The sequence below is a fragment of the Sitophilus oryzae genome, unplaced genomic scaffold (genome assembly GCF_002938485.1).
Source record: "Sitophilus oryzae breed Bouriz unplaced genomic scaffold, Soryzae_2.0 scaffold_179_pilon_pilon, whole genome shotgun sequence".
Taxonomy (NCBI): Eukaryota; Metazoa; Arthropoda; class Insecta; order Coleoptera; family Curculionidae; genus Sitophilus; species Sitophilus oryzae.
Genome location: NW_022146501.1, coordinates 9359706 through 9374995, shown reverse-complemented (window position 1 = coordinate 9374995; position 15290 = coordinate 9359706). Strand labels below are relative to the sequence as shown.

At 32.2% G+C, this 15290-nt stretch overlaps 1 protein-coding gene across 4 annotated transcripts in view; it reads left to right on the top strand.

Annotated features, from left to right (window-relative positions):
* The window catches only part of LOC115882868, a 451933-nt gene that overhangs the window by 223188 nt on the left and 213455 nt on the right, over positions 1 to 15290 (top strand). For all 4 annotated transcript variants that reach the window (XM_030901116.1, XM_030901118.1, XM_030901117.1 and 1 more), the window contains 2 exons: positions 538 to 597; positions 14240 to 14269. In XM_030901116.1, the coding sequence (XP_030756976.1) occupies positions 538 to 597; positions 14240 to 14269 (90 nt within the window). The remainder of the gene's footprint in view (positions 1 to 537; positions 598 to 14239; positions 14270 to 15290) is intronic.

Here is a 15290-nt window from a genome sequence, read left to right as displayed (position 1 = left end):
AAAGATAAATACATATATTTTTATATTATAGAACTAGGAGATTTCGATTGGTAAATAATGATTAATAAACATTAATTCAAAAAGAATAATTTTGCGAATACAATAGTGAAATTCCTTTTAAATGTTATGTAAATGTTCATAGCGTTTAAAATTGTCAAACACTCCAATGAATGACATTACAATGATGTTTTATGGATAGATAAATATTCGCAGATATGTTTTTTGCTAATGTTATTTTTACAAAATAATAAGTACAAATAAATGCCGTCATTATAATACTAAAACATATTTTAAGTTGGTTATATTTATAGTAATGATATCAATCATTGAAAAATACTTAATCACAAACTGGATACGAAACAATTTGGACAGATTATTTCCAGAAACAATATATGGTATAAACAATAATTATTAAAAATATTAAAAAAAAACTGGAGAACTTTTTTTTTCTATGTGTATTCATTGGTTTTTGTCATATTGTAAACTGCCATAATTGACTTAATTTAATATAACTTATTACTTAAATTTTTGTTTCAGGAATGTCCACAGAGGGAGACAGCTATGATGATCCAGTTCAAGGGGTTTTAAATGATACAGGTAAGTAGTCTTAAGATTATTATTTTAAAATCAGTGTTAACGATGATTGATCCCTTTAAAACCATCTTATCTATTAGAAAAAAAAAATCGGGCAAGCTAATTTTTTCAGATTTTGTCAGCGACTGTCTTCTGAGTGTAAAATTAACAAAATCGGAAATTTTCCTCTTGCGGTTTTTAACTGTACTACAACAAAATAATTATACGCAAATTATACATAAGAACATTCTCTATCTTCTTCTTAAAGTGCCTTCTCCATTCAGTGAAGATCGGCAACAACCATGGCAAATTCCTCTCTATTTTTCGCTCTTCTCAGGAAAGTATGTGAGTCCAGGCCTGTCCAATCTCTGATGTTCTTCAGCCAGGAGCATTGCCGTCGTCCGGGTCCGCGCTTTCCCTCAATTTTACCCTCGATGATGAGCTGAAGGAATTCATACTTGCTATGTCTCATGATATGGCCCAAATAGGCTGCTTTCCTCTTTTTTATTATGTCGAGGAGTTCTCGGTCCTTGTTCATTTGGTTTAAAGCTCGTTCATTCGAGACACGGTCAGTCTCAGTCACATTCTCTATAAGTTCGCCTAATTAATTTTTTCATAAGTTTATTATTTCCGGACATAGCGGCCGTTCCATAAGCCCTTTGGGGTGGTTTTCAAAAAGTTTGTTTTACAGCAAATTGACCCGTATGAAACTTGTTCGTAATAAATGGACAAGCAACTTTTCCTCATGAATTTTTTTTGTAGCTTGATTATTTTTGGAGATAGCGTCCAGTTCATGAACAAATTAGGGTAGTTTTCAATGTTACTCTTTTTTCAGCAAATTCACCCTAGGAAACTCATTCAAAATAAGAGTACATATACCTTTGCCTTATGATTTTTTTTTGTAACTTGACTATTTCTGGAGATAGCAAAAGAAACCAACAATAAATCTGAGGAGCCCACGCCAGGTCCATCACACAAAAGAAGACGATACAAATAAAAAAAAATCATAATGTTCATTCACTTGATGAATTCCATGTTTCGTTTTGGGGAAATAAATACATATCATAGGGAAGTTTGCATGTAATTTTAATATGAACACCTTTAAGTTCGTAAAATTGTAGAACTAAACAAAAATTATGAAACTACCCCAATTTGTTCATGAACTGGACGCTATCTCCAAAAATAATGAAGCTACAAAAAAATGAGGAAAAGTTGCTTGTCAATTTATTATGAACAACTTTCATACGGGTCAATTTGTTGTAAAACAAACTTTTTGAAAACCACCCCAAAGGGCTCATGAAACAGCCGCTAAGTCCGGAAATAATAAACTTATAAAAAAATTCATTAGGTGAACTTATAGAGAATATTCTTATGTACAGTGTGGGTCAAATTCGACGCTTTTAAATAGAAACAATCTTTTCTATAGGAGATAGACAAAAACTAATATCGGTGTCTGGAGCTCAATTTTTGTCAAAAACATGTTGGTGAAAACCGCATATCGATATCTGTTGCCGTTTCGGAGTTACGGGGGTTTTTCAAAAATTTGCATTTTTAACAAATCGCTGTAACTTTTTTGCTATGGAAAATTTTGTATTTTTATGCAAACATTTCCAAACCACCTTTTTACGTAGAATTTATTGGTTTAAGTATAATTTTTTTAAAATTAATAATTTAAGAATTATCAACAGAAAATTTGATTTTTTATATGGGACACTCTGTATATTTTTAATTAGCCGAAAAGAATTTAAAATTACCTTTCCAAAAATATAGCACACTTGATATTTTGTTATAATCCCCTTCGAAATACAGATTTTTTAAAAGTTCGCCACTTTTAACTAGTAGGCTTTGGACCCCTCATTGATGATATGCCCTTAATGGAACTCGAACACATATTTTTCCAGCAAGACGACGCACCGCCTCTGAACGATGAAGTTATCAGCAAATTTCTGGAGCCAATTTCAAGAATAATTGAATAGCTGACCAAGAACCCAGCCGTTGGCCGTCGAGGCCGCCTGACTTAGTGCCCATGGATCTAATCCTATGGATATATTTGCGGAAGAATAAAGGTTCCTTATTCTTCTCTATAATCTAGACAAGAATTAGAAATACTTAGCAGTTATGAGAGGGTATCTTTCACCCCCACTAGGTTAATGAATTCCGCAAGAAATGTTCAAAAACTGCCCCGTCTGTCCATAACAGAAGACGGTCGATATGTCGAACACCTGTAGCAAAATCTCATGTCCTGGTTTGCTATTTATTTTTATTGTTATGAGATATAGTTTAAATGTGTTGATGTTGGTTAAATATATTTTAAATTGTTATAAAATTCTGCATCTCTCATAGCAAATATTATTTTCGTTTTAATTGATGCTCACAGCTAGAATTTTTTTTGCATTACAGCCGGTGCCGTTCAAAGCCTACTTATTTAAAGCGGGCGAATTTTTATATACTCTATATCTCGAAGAGGAATCGAGCAAAATATCAAGTGTGTTATATTTTTGGAAAGGTAATTTTAAATTCTTTTCAATAAATTAAAAATATACAGGGTGTCCCATATAAAAAATCAATTTTTCTGTTGATAACTCTTAAATTATTAATTTTAAAAAATTATACTTAAACAATTAAATTCTACGTAAAAGATGCTTTGGAAACGTTTTCATAGAAATACAAAATTTTCCATAGCAAAAAGTTACAGCGATTTGTTAAAATGCACATTTTTGAAAAACACCCCGTAACTCCGAAACGGTAACAGATATTGATCTGCGGTTTTCGCCATCATGTTTTTGATAAAAATTGAGCTCCAGACACCGATATTAGTTTTCGTCTATCTCCTATAGAAAAGGGTGTTTCCATTTAAAAGCGTCGAATTTGACCCACCCTGTACAGTTAAAAAAACACCCCTATTGCTTAAAAACCGCAAGGGGAAAATTTCCGATTTTGTTTATTTTACACTCAGAAGACAGTCGCTGACAAACTCTGAAAAAATCAGCTTGCCCGTAATTTTTTTTAAATGACAGTTTTATTGGATAAATCATAATATGCAGTAGCGGCAATTTTCAACTTCTAATAAACTACACATGAAAATTCATTTGTAAAAAATTGATGCTCGCAAGGTCTTTACATATAGTTCTGACTGAATTAGCACATTCTAATTTTCGACGTAACAGAAAACCATTAGAACTGCCAATTAGCGCATATATTTTCAGGGCTGGGGAATCTCGAGGAAAGAAATATATTTTCCCTTTACTGTTTTTCAAATAAGTCCAAAATAACCGAGTTATTATGCATGGGCGCCGGAAGAATGAAATTTAGGGGGGGGGGCAAGGTAAAAATGAATAAAAAATTGACATTTTTGGTAATTATTGGGAAAACTGGAAATCGTCCGATTTTCACCAAAATTGGTATACACCCTATTTTGAAGTCGTAGATTACGAATCTGAACTTTTTTCTTGGCGGTCTCTTACCGTTTTTCAGAAAAACGGAAAATAATTTCAATATCGAATTTTTCTTAATTTCTCATATTTTTAAGGTTTTCTAGCACATATTTTCTTAGGTATTCAATAATCAATAATGTTTTTGCTATTTTCTGTTACTTTTTTAACCAATTCTATGCATAATAGAGGAAAATTTGCTAAAATAAATTTGTAAACAATCTGAAAATGTTAGGTTATAGCTTTGTTCGGGTTCTTGTTATTACCGATTCTGAACCGTCCAAGAACTCTGCAGCGCATGCGCAAATGAAATAATGTCTTCATATTTCCTTCTGCGCATACGCATCACAGTTCTAGGACCCCTCTTGCCCCCCCTGTCCGGCGCCTATGTTATTATGGACTTATTTGAAAGTTAAAAAACTTTAAGAATAATTTTTTTACTTTTTTAAGGACTTATTTGAAAGTAAACAAGTTTTTATAATTCTGTCCTAAAATGCTTAGTTTCGGAGGTACAGGGTGTAGAAGTTTCATTTTTATTTCGATTTTTTCCAAATAATTTCCGAAGTAAGGTCAATATTTGGATGAAAATTGGTTTCTGGGAGTTTTTAGACATGAGAAATTTGTTTTTGATGTCAATATGATTTCTGTTTGTAGGGGGCGCCGCCAACATGTGTTTGGATTGGTTTTTTCGTCCGTAGCTGATCACTATTAAAGTTCGCAGAAACCCGGGGCTATATTATTACATTACTCTGAGGAAAATAACGAAAATAATCGATATTTTTGACTCCGCCCCGAAAGGTTCACGATTTGTCCTCCAGTTGGCAGCACAATTTGTCTAGTCGGTTGAACAACTTTAAGAATATATAAACAAGGGTATTAAGTAAATTTCTCATGTCAAAAAACTCCCAGATACCAATTTTCATCCATATAATGATGTTACTTCAGATATTATTTGGAAAAAAATCGAAATCAAGATGAAACTTCTACACCCTGTATCTCCGAAACTAAGCAATTTATTTTTATCTGCAGAATATGCTCGCGATATTTCCGGAATACAGTTCGGACCACCCTGTAGTGCATTCTACGAGTACCTACTTAAAAAATGCAATTTATATCAAAAATTTAGAATGTGTCGATTTAGCAAAAGCCATAAAATTTTCATAATTTAAATATTTGCCTAAAACAACTATATTTTGAGATATTGCTTAAAGCAACTTAAAGTATACGTAAAACTCCCTGTATGATTTTAAATTAAATTTAATTTCTTCACTAATACCCCGCCATCTATCGTGAAAAACGAATACTATCCTTTCGTAATTTACAGGTTTCTGTATTTAGGACGTGATATTGTAACTAGATGTCTGCAATCTTTTGGCACCATCTATTATACGTTGTGTGAACCGATGTTGTGAAGCGCCACCTGTGCAATTTATTACAAACTATTTTAGTACCAACAACATATAGCAGGTGGTGCCACAGCATTAAGGAAGAATTCGTTTTAAATGCGTAACTAAAGTTTAGTAATCAATCGCTAGATGGACATAGCCGCCTAAAACACCTTCCTGGAGTATTATTTGAAAATATCGTTTGTAGACTTTTGTAATTACGTTTTGTTTGTGAAATTTTCGAATGGGACATAATTGAAAAATTGAATTAAGTGGCTTTTACTTAGTTAACAGGCTATTAGTATCGTCTTAAGTCAACAGGATGTTATGGTTCAGTAATGGAAGTCCTAATCTAATTCAGAATTCTCGTCAATGACTTCAAATTTATATTTATGAAAATAGATTGATTTTTTTTTGTAGATACACCGACCGACATGAAAACGGGCTATTACCTCAATTTAAACCAAACCTTAAAATTTTCATATATTTTCAAGTTATACAGTATGTCCCCGGATTGTCTTTACAAGAGGCAAAACTTTTTTATTATTGAGATTTTGAGAAAAATGCATTCTTTATAAAAAATTTTGCTTGTTCTAAAATGGTTAATCCCGTTTATACTTTTCCAAATCTCCATACGGTTTTAGAGAAAATTAAGAAAAACATGAAAATATGGCTGATTTTTTTGAAGCGAAGTCCTAAAAATTAAAACGCGTTTCTATGGTAATATATAACTTCGTTTTCATTATTTGATACCAGTTGAGACATTGTAATTCATAAAATTTTAATTAATATGAATGATATTTATTCTCTGTTTTTATTAGTCGCTTCAAAATTCAGAGTAACAAAAAATATTTTTCTGTAGTAAAAGACTGTGAAATACGCCCCGCCATCTGGTGCTTTACATCCATAAACGTCTTAGGTTGAGCTACTTAGGGTTTAATGCTACGGGAAGGGGGGTGGTAATAGTTACAAGAAAATATCATATTTTAACAATAGCAAAGAATATGACCAAATATGACATTAATCAAAATCAAAATTAGTAAGAACCATCTATCAAAGAATGAAATCAAATTGATATTGGATTGATTTTTGGGACTTTTTTCTTAATTTTCTCTAAAACGGTATGGAAATTTGGAAAAGTATTAGCCATTTTAGAACAAGCAAAATTTTTTTATATAAAAAAAAATGTTTTTCTCAAAATGTCAATAATAAAAAAGTTTTTTTCCTCTTGTAAAGACAATCCGGGGACATACTGTAGTTTTAATATAGTTTCAATATATTTTGTTCCAGCGCCAGCGCGCAGGGGCTCGATTTTGATGACTTTTTTTTAACAATGTGTACCTAAATATTTAACTCTAGCCTTAACACAAATAGGTAAAACGGGTAATAAAAAGGTTTTAATAATTTTAAAGCAAAAAATTTAAATCAATAATTTTAAGTTGCGTAAAGCGTAAAGCTACAAAAAATATGAGTTATGAGAACAACCACAGTCGCTAGGGTCAAGTACGACGGCTGTTAATGTCAATTGGCTGAAATGAAACTGCTGTAAATTTTACTATTAAAATTAATTATCTCATCAAAGACATCTTGTCATACCACAGCACACACACTCCCTATCAATTTTAATTTGACAGAGCGAAGTTTGCCGTTCCAACAATATCATTTTATATAATATTCGTTTTGAATTGAATATAATTATATGTGTCATATAAGGCTGTAAAATGCACGAGAAATTATTTTTGGAGAACGTTCTACCGGTTTGCATGGCGGTGAGATGGCCAAACTAAGGGGTAGAAAATAAGAAAAAAAAAATGTTTCGATCATATTGTATTACATCTGGGTTTTTTAACAGTAAATTTTTATCACAACCTAATGATTTTTGTCTGGTATTTTACCGTTGAAAGAGAGTATTTGCGAAACCTATAAACAACAGGGTGTTCCATCCAAAAGAAATAATATACAGCGTGTTCCATTAAAAAATAACGAAGAAAAACTATTTTATATTTTAGAAAGTTTGGCATGGAATTTTGAACAACCTGTATGGTTTAATATTACGATATTTATATCAAAGTAAGTACAGACTGGCTATAGTGAACACCTAGTATTTACAGTTTTCATTATAAGACATTTCTTACATTTTTAATATTTTTTAAGCAAGGCTGAAAAAAAAATATTTTTTTATTTATTAATGTCTCTAAAACTATCTCAACGTATGTACCTAATGCTATCTTAGGATTATGTAAAGTGATCAGAAAGGAAGCCAAAAATACAATAATATTCAGGATATTCTATTTAAAAAAAATCATCCCGATCCACTCACACTTTTTTGAGCCACCCTATAGAAGTTAAAATAATTTCCTGAAATACATCCTAATACATACTCTAGGTTTGCACACAAAATTCCTAAATTATTTATTATAGGAGCTACAGATTCCCGGCGCACTATTGCCGAACTCTGTATATTCCATATTAGTTAAGGAACTCTTTTAATAAATAAGGTAGAAACACAAATTAAGCAAAAATCGAATTATAACGGGAAAACTTTCCTGGACGGGGTCCTTTTGAACTGGATGGCATGTGTCCATCAGCAGTTTACCATTAGCTGAAGAAGTACGATTCTTGGATTGCAGGGTAAAAATTAGTTATTAAATAATATTATTATCATCAAGAGAATATATTAAAACTGAATTATAACGAGAAAACTTTTCTGGACTGGGTGCTTTTGAACTGAATGACATGTGTCCATCAGCAGTTTACCATTAACTGAAGCAGTACGTTTCTTGGATTGGAGGGTAAAAATTAATTATTAAATAACATTATTATCATCAGGAGAATATATTAAAACCGAATTATAACGAGAAATTTTTCCTGGACTGGGTCCTTTCGAACTGGATGGCATGTGTCCCTCAGCAGTTTACCATTAGCTGAAGAAGTACGTTTCTTGGATTGGAGGGTAAAAATTAATTATTAAATAACATTATTATCATCAGGAGAATATATTAAAACCGAATTATAACGAGAAAACTTGCCTGGACTGGGTCCTTTCGAACTGGATGGCATGTGTCCCTCAGCAGTTTACCATTAGCTGAAGAAGTACGTTTCTTGGATTGGAGGGTAAAAATTAATTATTAAATAACATTATTATCATCAAGAGAATATATTAAAACCGAATTATAACGAGAAAACTTTCCTGGACTGGGTCCTTTCGAACTGGATGGCATGTGTCCATCAGCAGTTTACCATTAGCTGAAGAAGTACGTTTCTTGGATTGGAGGGTAAAAATTAATTATTAAATAACATTATTATCATCAGGAGAATATATTAAAACCGAATTATAACAAGAAAACTTTCCTGGACTGGGTCCTTTCGAACTGGATGGCATGTGTCCATCAGCAGTTTACCATTAGCTGAAGAAGTACATTTCTTGGATTGGAGGGTAAAAATTAATTATTAAATAACATTATTATCATCAGGAGAATATATTAAAACCGAATTATAACGAGAAAACTTTCCTGGACTGGGTCCTTTCGAACCGGATGGCATGTGTCCATCAGCAGTTTACCATTAGCTGAAGAAGTACGTTTCTTGGATTGGAGGGTAAAAATTAATTATTAAATGGTATTATTATCATCAAGAGAATATATTAAAACTGAATTATAACGAGAAAACTTTCCTGGATTGGGTCCTTTCGAACTGGATGGCATGTGTCCCTCAGCAGTTTACCATTAGCTGAAGAAGTACGTTTCTTGGATTGGACGGTAAAAATTAATTATTAAATAACATTATTATCATCAAGAGAATATATTAAAACTGAATTATAACGAGAAAACTTGCCTGGATTGGGTCCTTTCGAACTGGATGGCATGTGTCCCTCAGCAGTTTACCATTAGCTGAAGATGTACGTTTCTTGGATTGGAGGGTAAACATTAATTATTAAATAACATTATTATCATCAGGAGAATATATTATAACCGAATTATAACCAGAAAACTTTCCTGAACTCGGTCCTTTCGAACTGGATGGCATGTGTCCATCAGCAGTTTACCATTAGCTGAAGAAGTACGTTTCTTGGATTGGACGGTACAAATGAATTATTAAATGACATTATTATCATCAAGAGAATATATTAAAACCGAATTATAATGAGAAAACTTGCCTGGTTTGGGTCCTTTCGAACTGGATGGCATGTGTCCCTGAGCAGTTTACCATTAGCTGAAGAAGTACGTTTCTTGGATTGGAGGGTAAAAATTAATTATTAAATAACATTATTATCATCAAGAGAATATATTAAAATTGAATTATAACGAGAAAACTTGCATGGACTGGGTCGTTTCGAACTGGATGGCATATGTCCATCAGCAGTTTACCATTAGCTGAAGAAGTACGTTTCTTGGATTGGAGCGTAGGGGACAGCCTAACATTTTTATGTTTATTGTATTTTATGTCGTATTTAAAATCACGACGTTTATTTATATGACACAGATGTTTTCTACATATACATTTACATGCATATGCACATATAAAACCTATGACTAAATCTATTGCGTATTAAAACTAAAGATGCCAAAATAATTATTATTCTTACTGACCGTCTAAAACTTTGGCTAGACACCCGTCAAGGTATTGCGGTTTGTTTTTGGACTATTTGGCCCGATATCAAAGTGCAAAAATATAAACGGTTTTGTTATGCAAAAAAGCTCGTGTGGCGCTGTACACAATATCGAAAATAGACACCATTCCAGAGAGAACTAGATATGTTTGTGTTGTCGTCCAAAAAACAAGAGGATTTTTATTTAAATTAGGCTCATAGGTATAAACAAGATTGATATTTGTTTGTCAAAAATACATATTGTTTACTATTTTTAGGCTGTAATTGTGTTTGTATATCTTTTGCGACCAAACGTGGATGTCTGAGATTTGTAGAGCTTTGTTTACTATAGTTTGTCATTGTATTGGACATAAGGTGTTTACTTTTTTCTAGTTACTAATAATAGATATGATATGGAAACAAACTACTGTTACTATTGCCACTACTCGCTGACGAGTAGGGAATGCAATCCCGCAAATGCGGGATCGAAGTTGCGGGATTTACCGTGTGGGATGCGCGGGATCGACACATTACTAGTGGGTAACAGAATCGATCTCGATCAAGGTCAAACCTCTTCGTTCCGGAGCCGATGGGTCGACGCTCGGAACCCGGGGGATTCCCCTTACGGTTTGGCCATTAAAAATAAGTGAAACAAACAGGTTAGTTTTTAGATTTCTTTCTGGCGTATGTTCGTAAGTAAAGAAAAGCGGTTACCTACGACTTGTGGACAATTTCGTCAAAAAAACTGCCGGACATAATTATCGGGACAAGCAAAATTTTCGGGTAAATTTAAAGTTGAATATCTCTTGAACTAAAAAAAATTTTGGGATGCACGGTTTCAGATGAGCAAGGTTTTAGATGCATCTATTAAGATGCTATGTGGTTTTCAAAAATATATTTAGCGAATTCTCGTATACAGGGTGTTTTATAAGAGTGTGAAAATTTGGCTAAGAATCTTTTTTACCGCAAATTTACAATTTTTAAAAAATCGGAATTTTTACCAAGTTCGACTGGAAATTAGAAAAACAATTTGATCGGTTCTTTATTTTTTTTTGTTTTAAGGAAAATACGAGGTTTTTTCGAAAAATATGCATTTTTAGTCCTATACGCATGGTCCTGAATGGTAGAAAAAGCTTTGTACATTCTGCATATGCCAAAAAATTATTGATATAGAGTGTATCTAAAAGCAGATAACTAACACAAGTTAAAACAAACTTCAACATCAGAATAATATTTTTATTTTTTTTATATTAAATATATTTTTTGAACACCCTGTATACATCGTTCCAAATTTCTGTACAGCTAATTTAAGATACACGCTATATCAATATATTGTGGGCCTATGCAAAATGTACAATGCCTTTTGTACCATTTAGGACCAAATGTATGACTATTGTTTACAGTCCCGCAATTTTGCGGATTCGCGGGATTGATTGCTTTAATCCCGCGGGTTTGCGGGATTGAGATTTTGGTGCGGGATTGCATTCCCTACTGATGAGTATTTGACACGCATCAGAAGATGGTTACGCATGCAAGGCTTTAAGTTTTCATGGAAAATATTTTTGTATCTTTTGAGTTTTCCACCCGGTTTTTTCTCTTACCGTCTACAAGCTCACTGTAAAGAAGAGATTTCGTAAAGAAGAGTATTTGACACGCATCAGAAGATGGTTAGGCAAGGCGTTTTCTCGAGACGGGACATTGAAAAGTCTCCGAATTTTGAAACAAAACAAAAATGAGACCAAAATGTCGCAGAAATGTATTGAATTTGTCGCAACTTTGTCGTAAAACATGAATCTTTTTATCTTGTCGTTGTTCTGTCTGCTTGGTCTGGGCCCGGCATAACACCCACTGATCTTTCTTGATCTTTGCATGATCATTCATGCAGTTTGCTGTCCACTATAATAATAAATTTGTAATTTAGAGGTTAGTGAACCACGATATATATGAAAATGTCGCAGAATAATAGGATAAAAGATACGTCATAAATCTAATTAAACATACAGAAAATTTTTGTAATTGATGATATCACAAACCCCGGACAACTTTAACTTGGTTTCACTGCTGCCAAAAAAATCCATATTTTCGAAACCACAGCCGACAATGACGTCATTAGAAACGCGCAAATGACGTCACGGACGTTCAGGGAATCGGGACAGAATTGCATTAGTCGAAAAAAACACAAGACGGATAATAGAGCATGTGACATCAAAGTGGCGTTTTACATGGGAAGGGAAAAGCATACAAGTTGCCAATTTTTAAATATAGATAATGAGATGGTTGTCGGAATATTTTGGAATAAGTGTTTTTGGAAAATTTTTGATGCCACTGGATGCCAAGTAACTAATAATGTTTGTTTCGCGGTTTCGTAATTAGGTATATATGAAAAATATATGGATCATAAGTGTTTTTCTGGATTACAAATAAATTACTACTGTTTTTAATATTTCCTATTTATTTTAATGCTCACGTAAATGGTGGATCTTTATCAAAAATATGTTGGGCAACACAATATTTATCTGAAATTAATGTCTAAACCTTTGTGGCTGGTACATTTCTTCACTGAAAAAAAGGATCTCTCAGTCGAAATGAATATGACTTTGACTCAAAAGATTGGCGCTTTTCAATTGGGCCAAGAACGACGTTTCTTTGCCCAAAGCATTAACTATGTTTTCATAAGCTTTAAAAAATTACTTTAGGGAATAGAATAATCTATCTGTCCAAAGCATTTCACTCTTGACCCAAAATGAATATGCAAAGAAGTTCTTGCTACAAGAACAATAGTCCCTTTGATTCATGCAAAAATTCTTGATTGAAAAGGGACATTTCTTGATTAAAGAGACACTTTTCTTAAACCAATAGCGAATAATATTGACTCAACTAAAATTTATTTTGATCTAAGAGAAGTCTATACATCATATACAGGCATATTACGAGGTATATTATTTTCTGATAAATTTAGGTTTTCCTGGTCTTTACTTACTACAGAGTAGTAAGTAAAGTGATATTATTTTTCTCGATAGTAGTTATTTCTGCTTCTTCACTCCTTGGGGTGGTTCATCACTCTACAAATTACAAAAAAATGTTACATCAGGATTAATCAAAGTAAAGCAAATAAATTATTAAAATTATAAGCTTTGGTCACATTTTGAGTTTTTTAATACGACGACTTGAAATTCTAAAATTTTTTTAATTATTTGCATAAAAAATTGATACCTATATTCTTATTCTATCTATAGTCACGCATGCATTATCTAAACAGGTTCATTATGTAAATGTCTCTTACCTTCAAATATGTATAGCAAATAAATGGCCTAATTTCCATTTTTTGAGAAACTCCTTTAAATAATCCATATATCCTAAAATTTGTCCATAACATATAAAATGACAAATGCATGTTAATAACGATCACTAATTTGTTATTCGATATGCGTTTAAAAAGCAAATTATGCTAAATTCCAAGCAACAAAACGCGTGCGTACTATGATGTGCGACCTATGAAATGCGACGTATACGACTGATCGGACTGCCGACTGATTGTATACCGTACTTCGTCATCGTCTTTGCGTGTCGTTATTATTTTTCATCAAAAGAGTATTTAGCTATTGGAAAAATGGCCATGTTTCTTGAATGAAGTACTTCCTAGCGTATTTTTCTTATTATCTTAAAACAAAGTAACTTGCACTTGGTTGAATGAAAATGGATTCAAGAGAAATTTTCGAGAAGAAGAGAACCAGTTTTCTTGAGTTAAGAGAGTTTTTCTTCAGGCAAAATATTTTCTTTTACGCTAAAATAAATTCTCTTGCCACTAATTTTTGTTTTTCAAGAACGATGACGACTTTAGTTCAAGTCTATCTTTTTTATCAGTGTTGAAAAGTGTTATCTCTCTTCCGCACTCCGGACATTTAAAAATCTCATTGCTTGGTTGCCTCTTTACTTTTTTGGTTGTCGCTGTTAACTGAGTTTACAATTCTTCTCCATTGCGTTCTATTGTGAGCTGCTTTTTATCACTCGTTCTGCATGTTAATCCCCTTTAGTTTTCTAAGATACCAGTTTTAAAAAAGTCTTGTTATTATCATTTCCTAACAATATTTTGGCTTTTTTATTACACATATTTCAAGGACAAAAGAGAGCTTGAAAATTGAAAAAAAAATGTTTTTATTTTATTGTTATTTACAAGGAACGCACGTCAAAACAAAAATTACAAATTCTAACCAATTAATTTGTTTACTTATTTAATTCTATTTACATTTTTTTATTTACAGATTCCGATGTATCAGATTTGTCTCACCTTGGTAAGTAGTAACTGAATTAGTGTATAGAAATACATATTAATTTTGGTATAAACTGTTTTGTTATAAATGGAGCAGAAAATGTAGCTCAGAATCCGACTGGTTATACAGGGTGAGTCTTAAATAAGTGCAAATATTTTCAAGACTGGTAGATCTCGATAAAGGAAACATCTTTTTACCGTTTTTCAAATAAGTCCTAAATAACCAAAATATTTTACTTTGAAAATACAAAAAAAATTTGCTTAAATTTTGAGAACCACTGGATCTGTTCTGGGTTTTGTTTCTTGTAAATTTAATCTACTACCTATGTTGCCATATTATAAAGATATCTATTATGCTTTTTGACTAAAAATTAAAAAAATTCCAAATTTTTTTTCAAAATATTCCAAATTTTCATTTTTTTTATATACAAAACCTGCGTAAAATATTTGCACTTATTTAAGACTCTCACCCTGTATAAACCAAAACATGAGATAATCGAATATCTAGGTATGTATGCAGAGTTCCATGCAAATATTTGTAAAAAGTCGGCAGGCTGGTTATTGATAGACTGTGACCAGAACTTTAACCAGTTTTTGACAGTAACCGTAATTGTCAATAATTTTAGTTAGACATTATTTCTATGCCAACCTCGAAGTATTATATTAGGCATTCCAGTAACGATTGAATGAAGAATGTCGGAATTTTAGGATTTATTTTTTTAATTAAAATTCAGGATTGAACTGGTAACAAAACTTTCAGCATTTGATTATAGGATATTAAATCAAAAATTTGATCCATTTAAAATGTTCAAAGTTTACTTAGATTATTTTAGCTGATGTTATAAAATCAAACAGAAAAATTGGAAAATCCACAAATTAAAAATTCCATTTTTCATGATTAATACTGAATGAAAAATGAAGTAATTTCGAAGATAATGATTTAATAATTTTTCTATTTGTTTTGCTACATTAATTATATTTCCGTTTCTTGTATTTTCATGATGTGGCGGGAAATTCAAACCAGGTGCCCGCAAATGTCATTA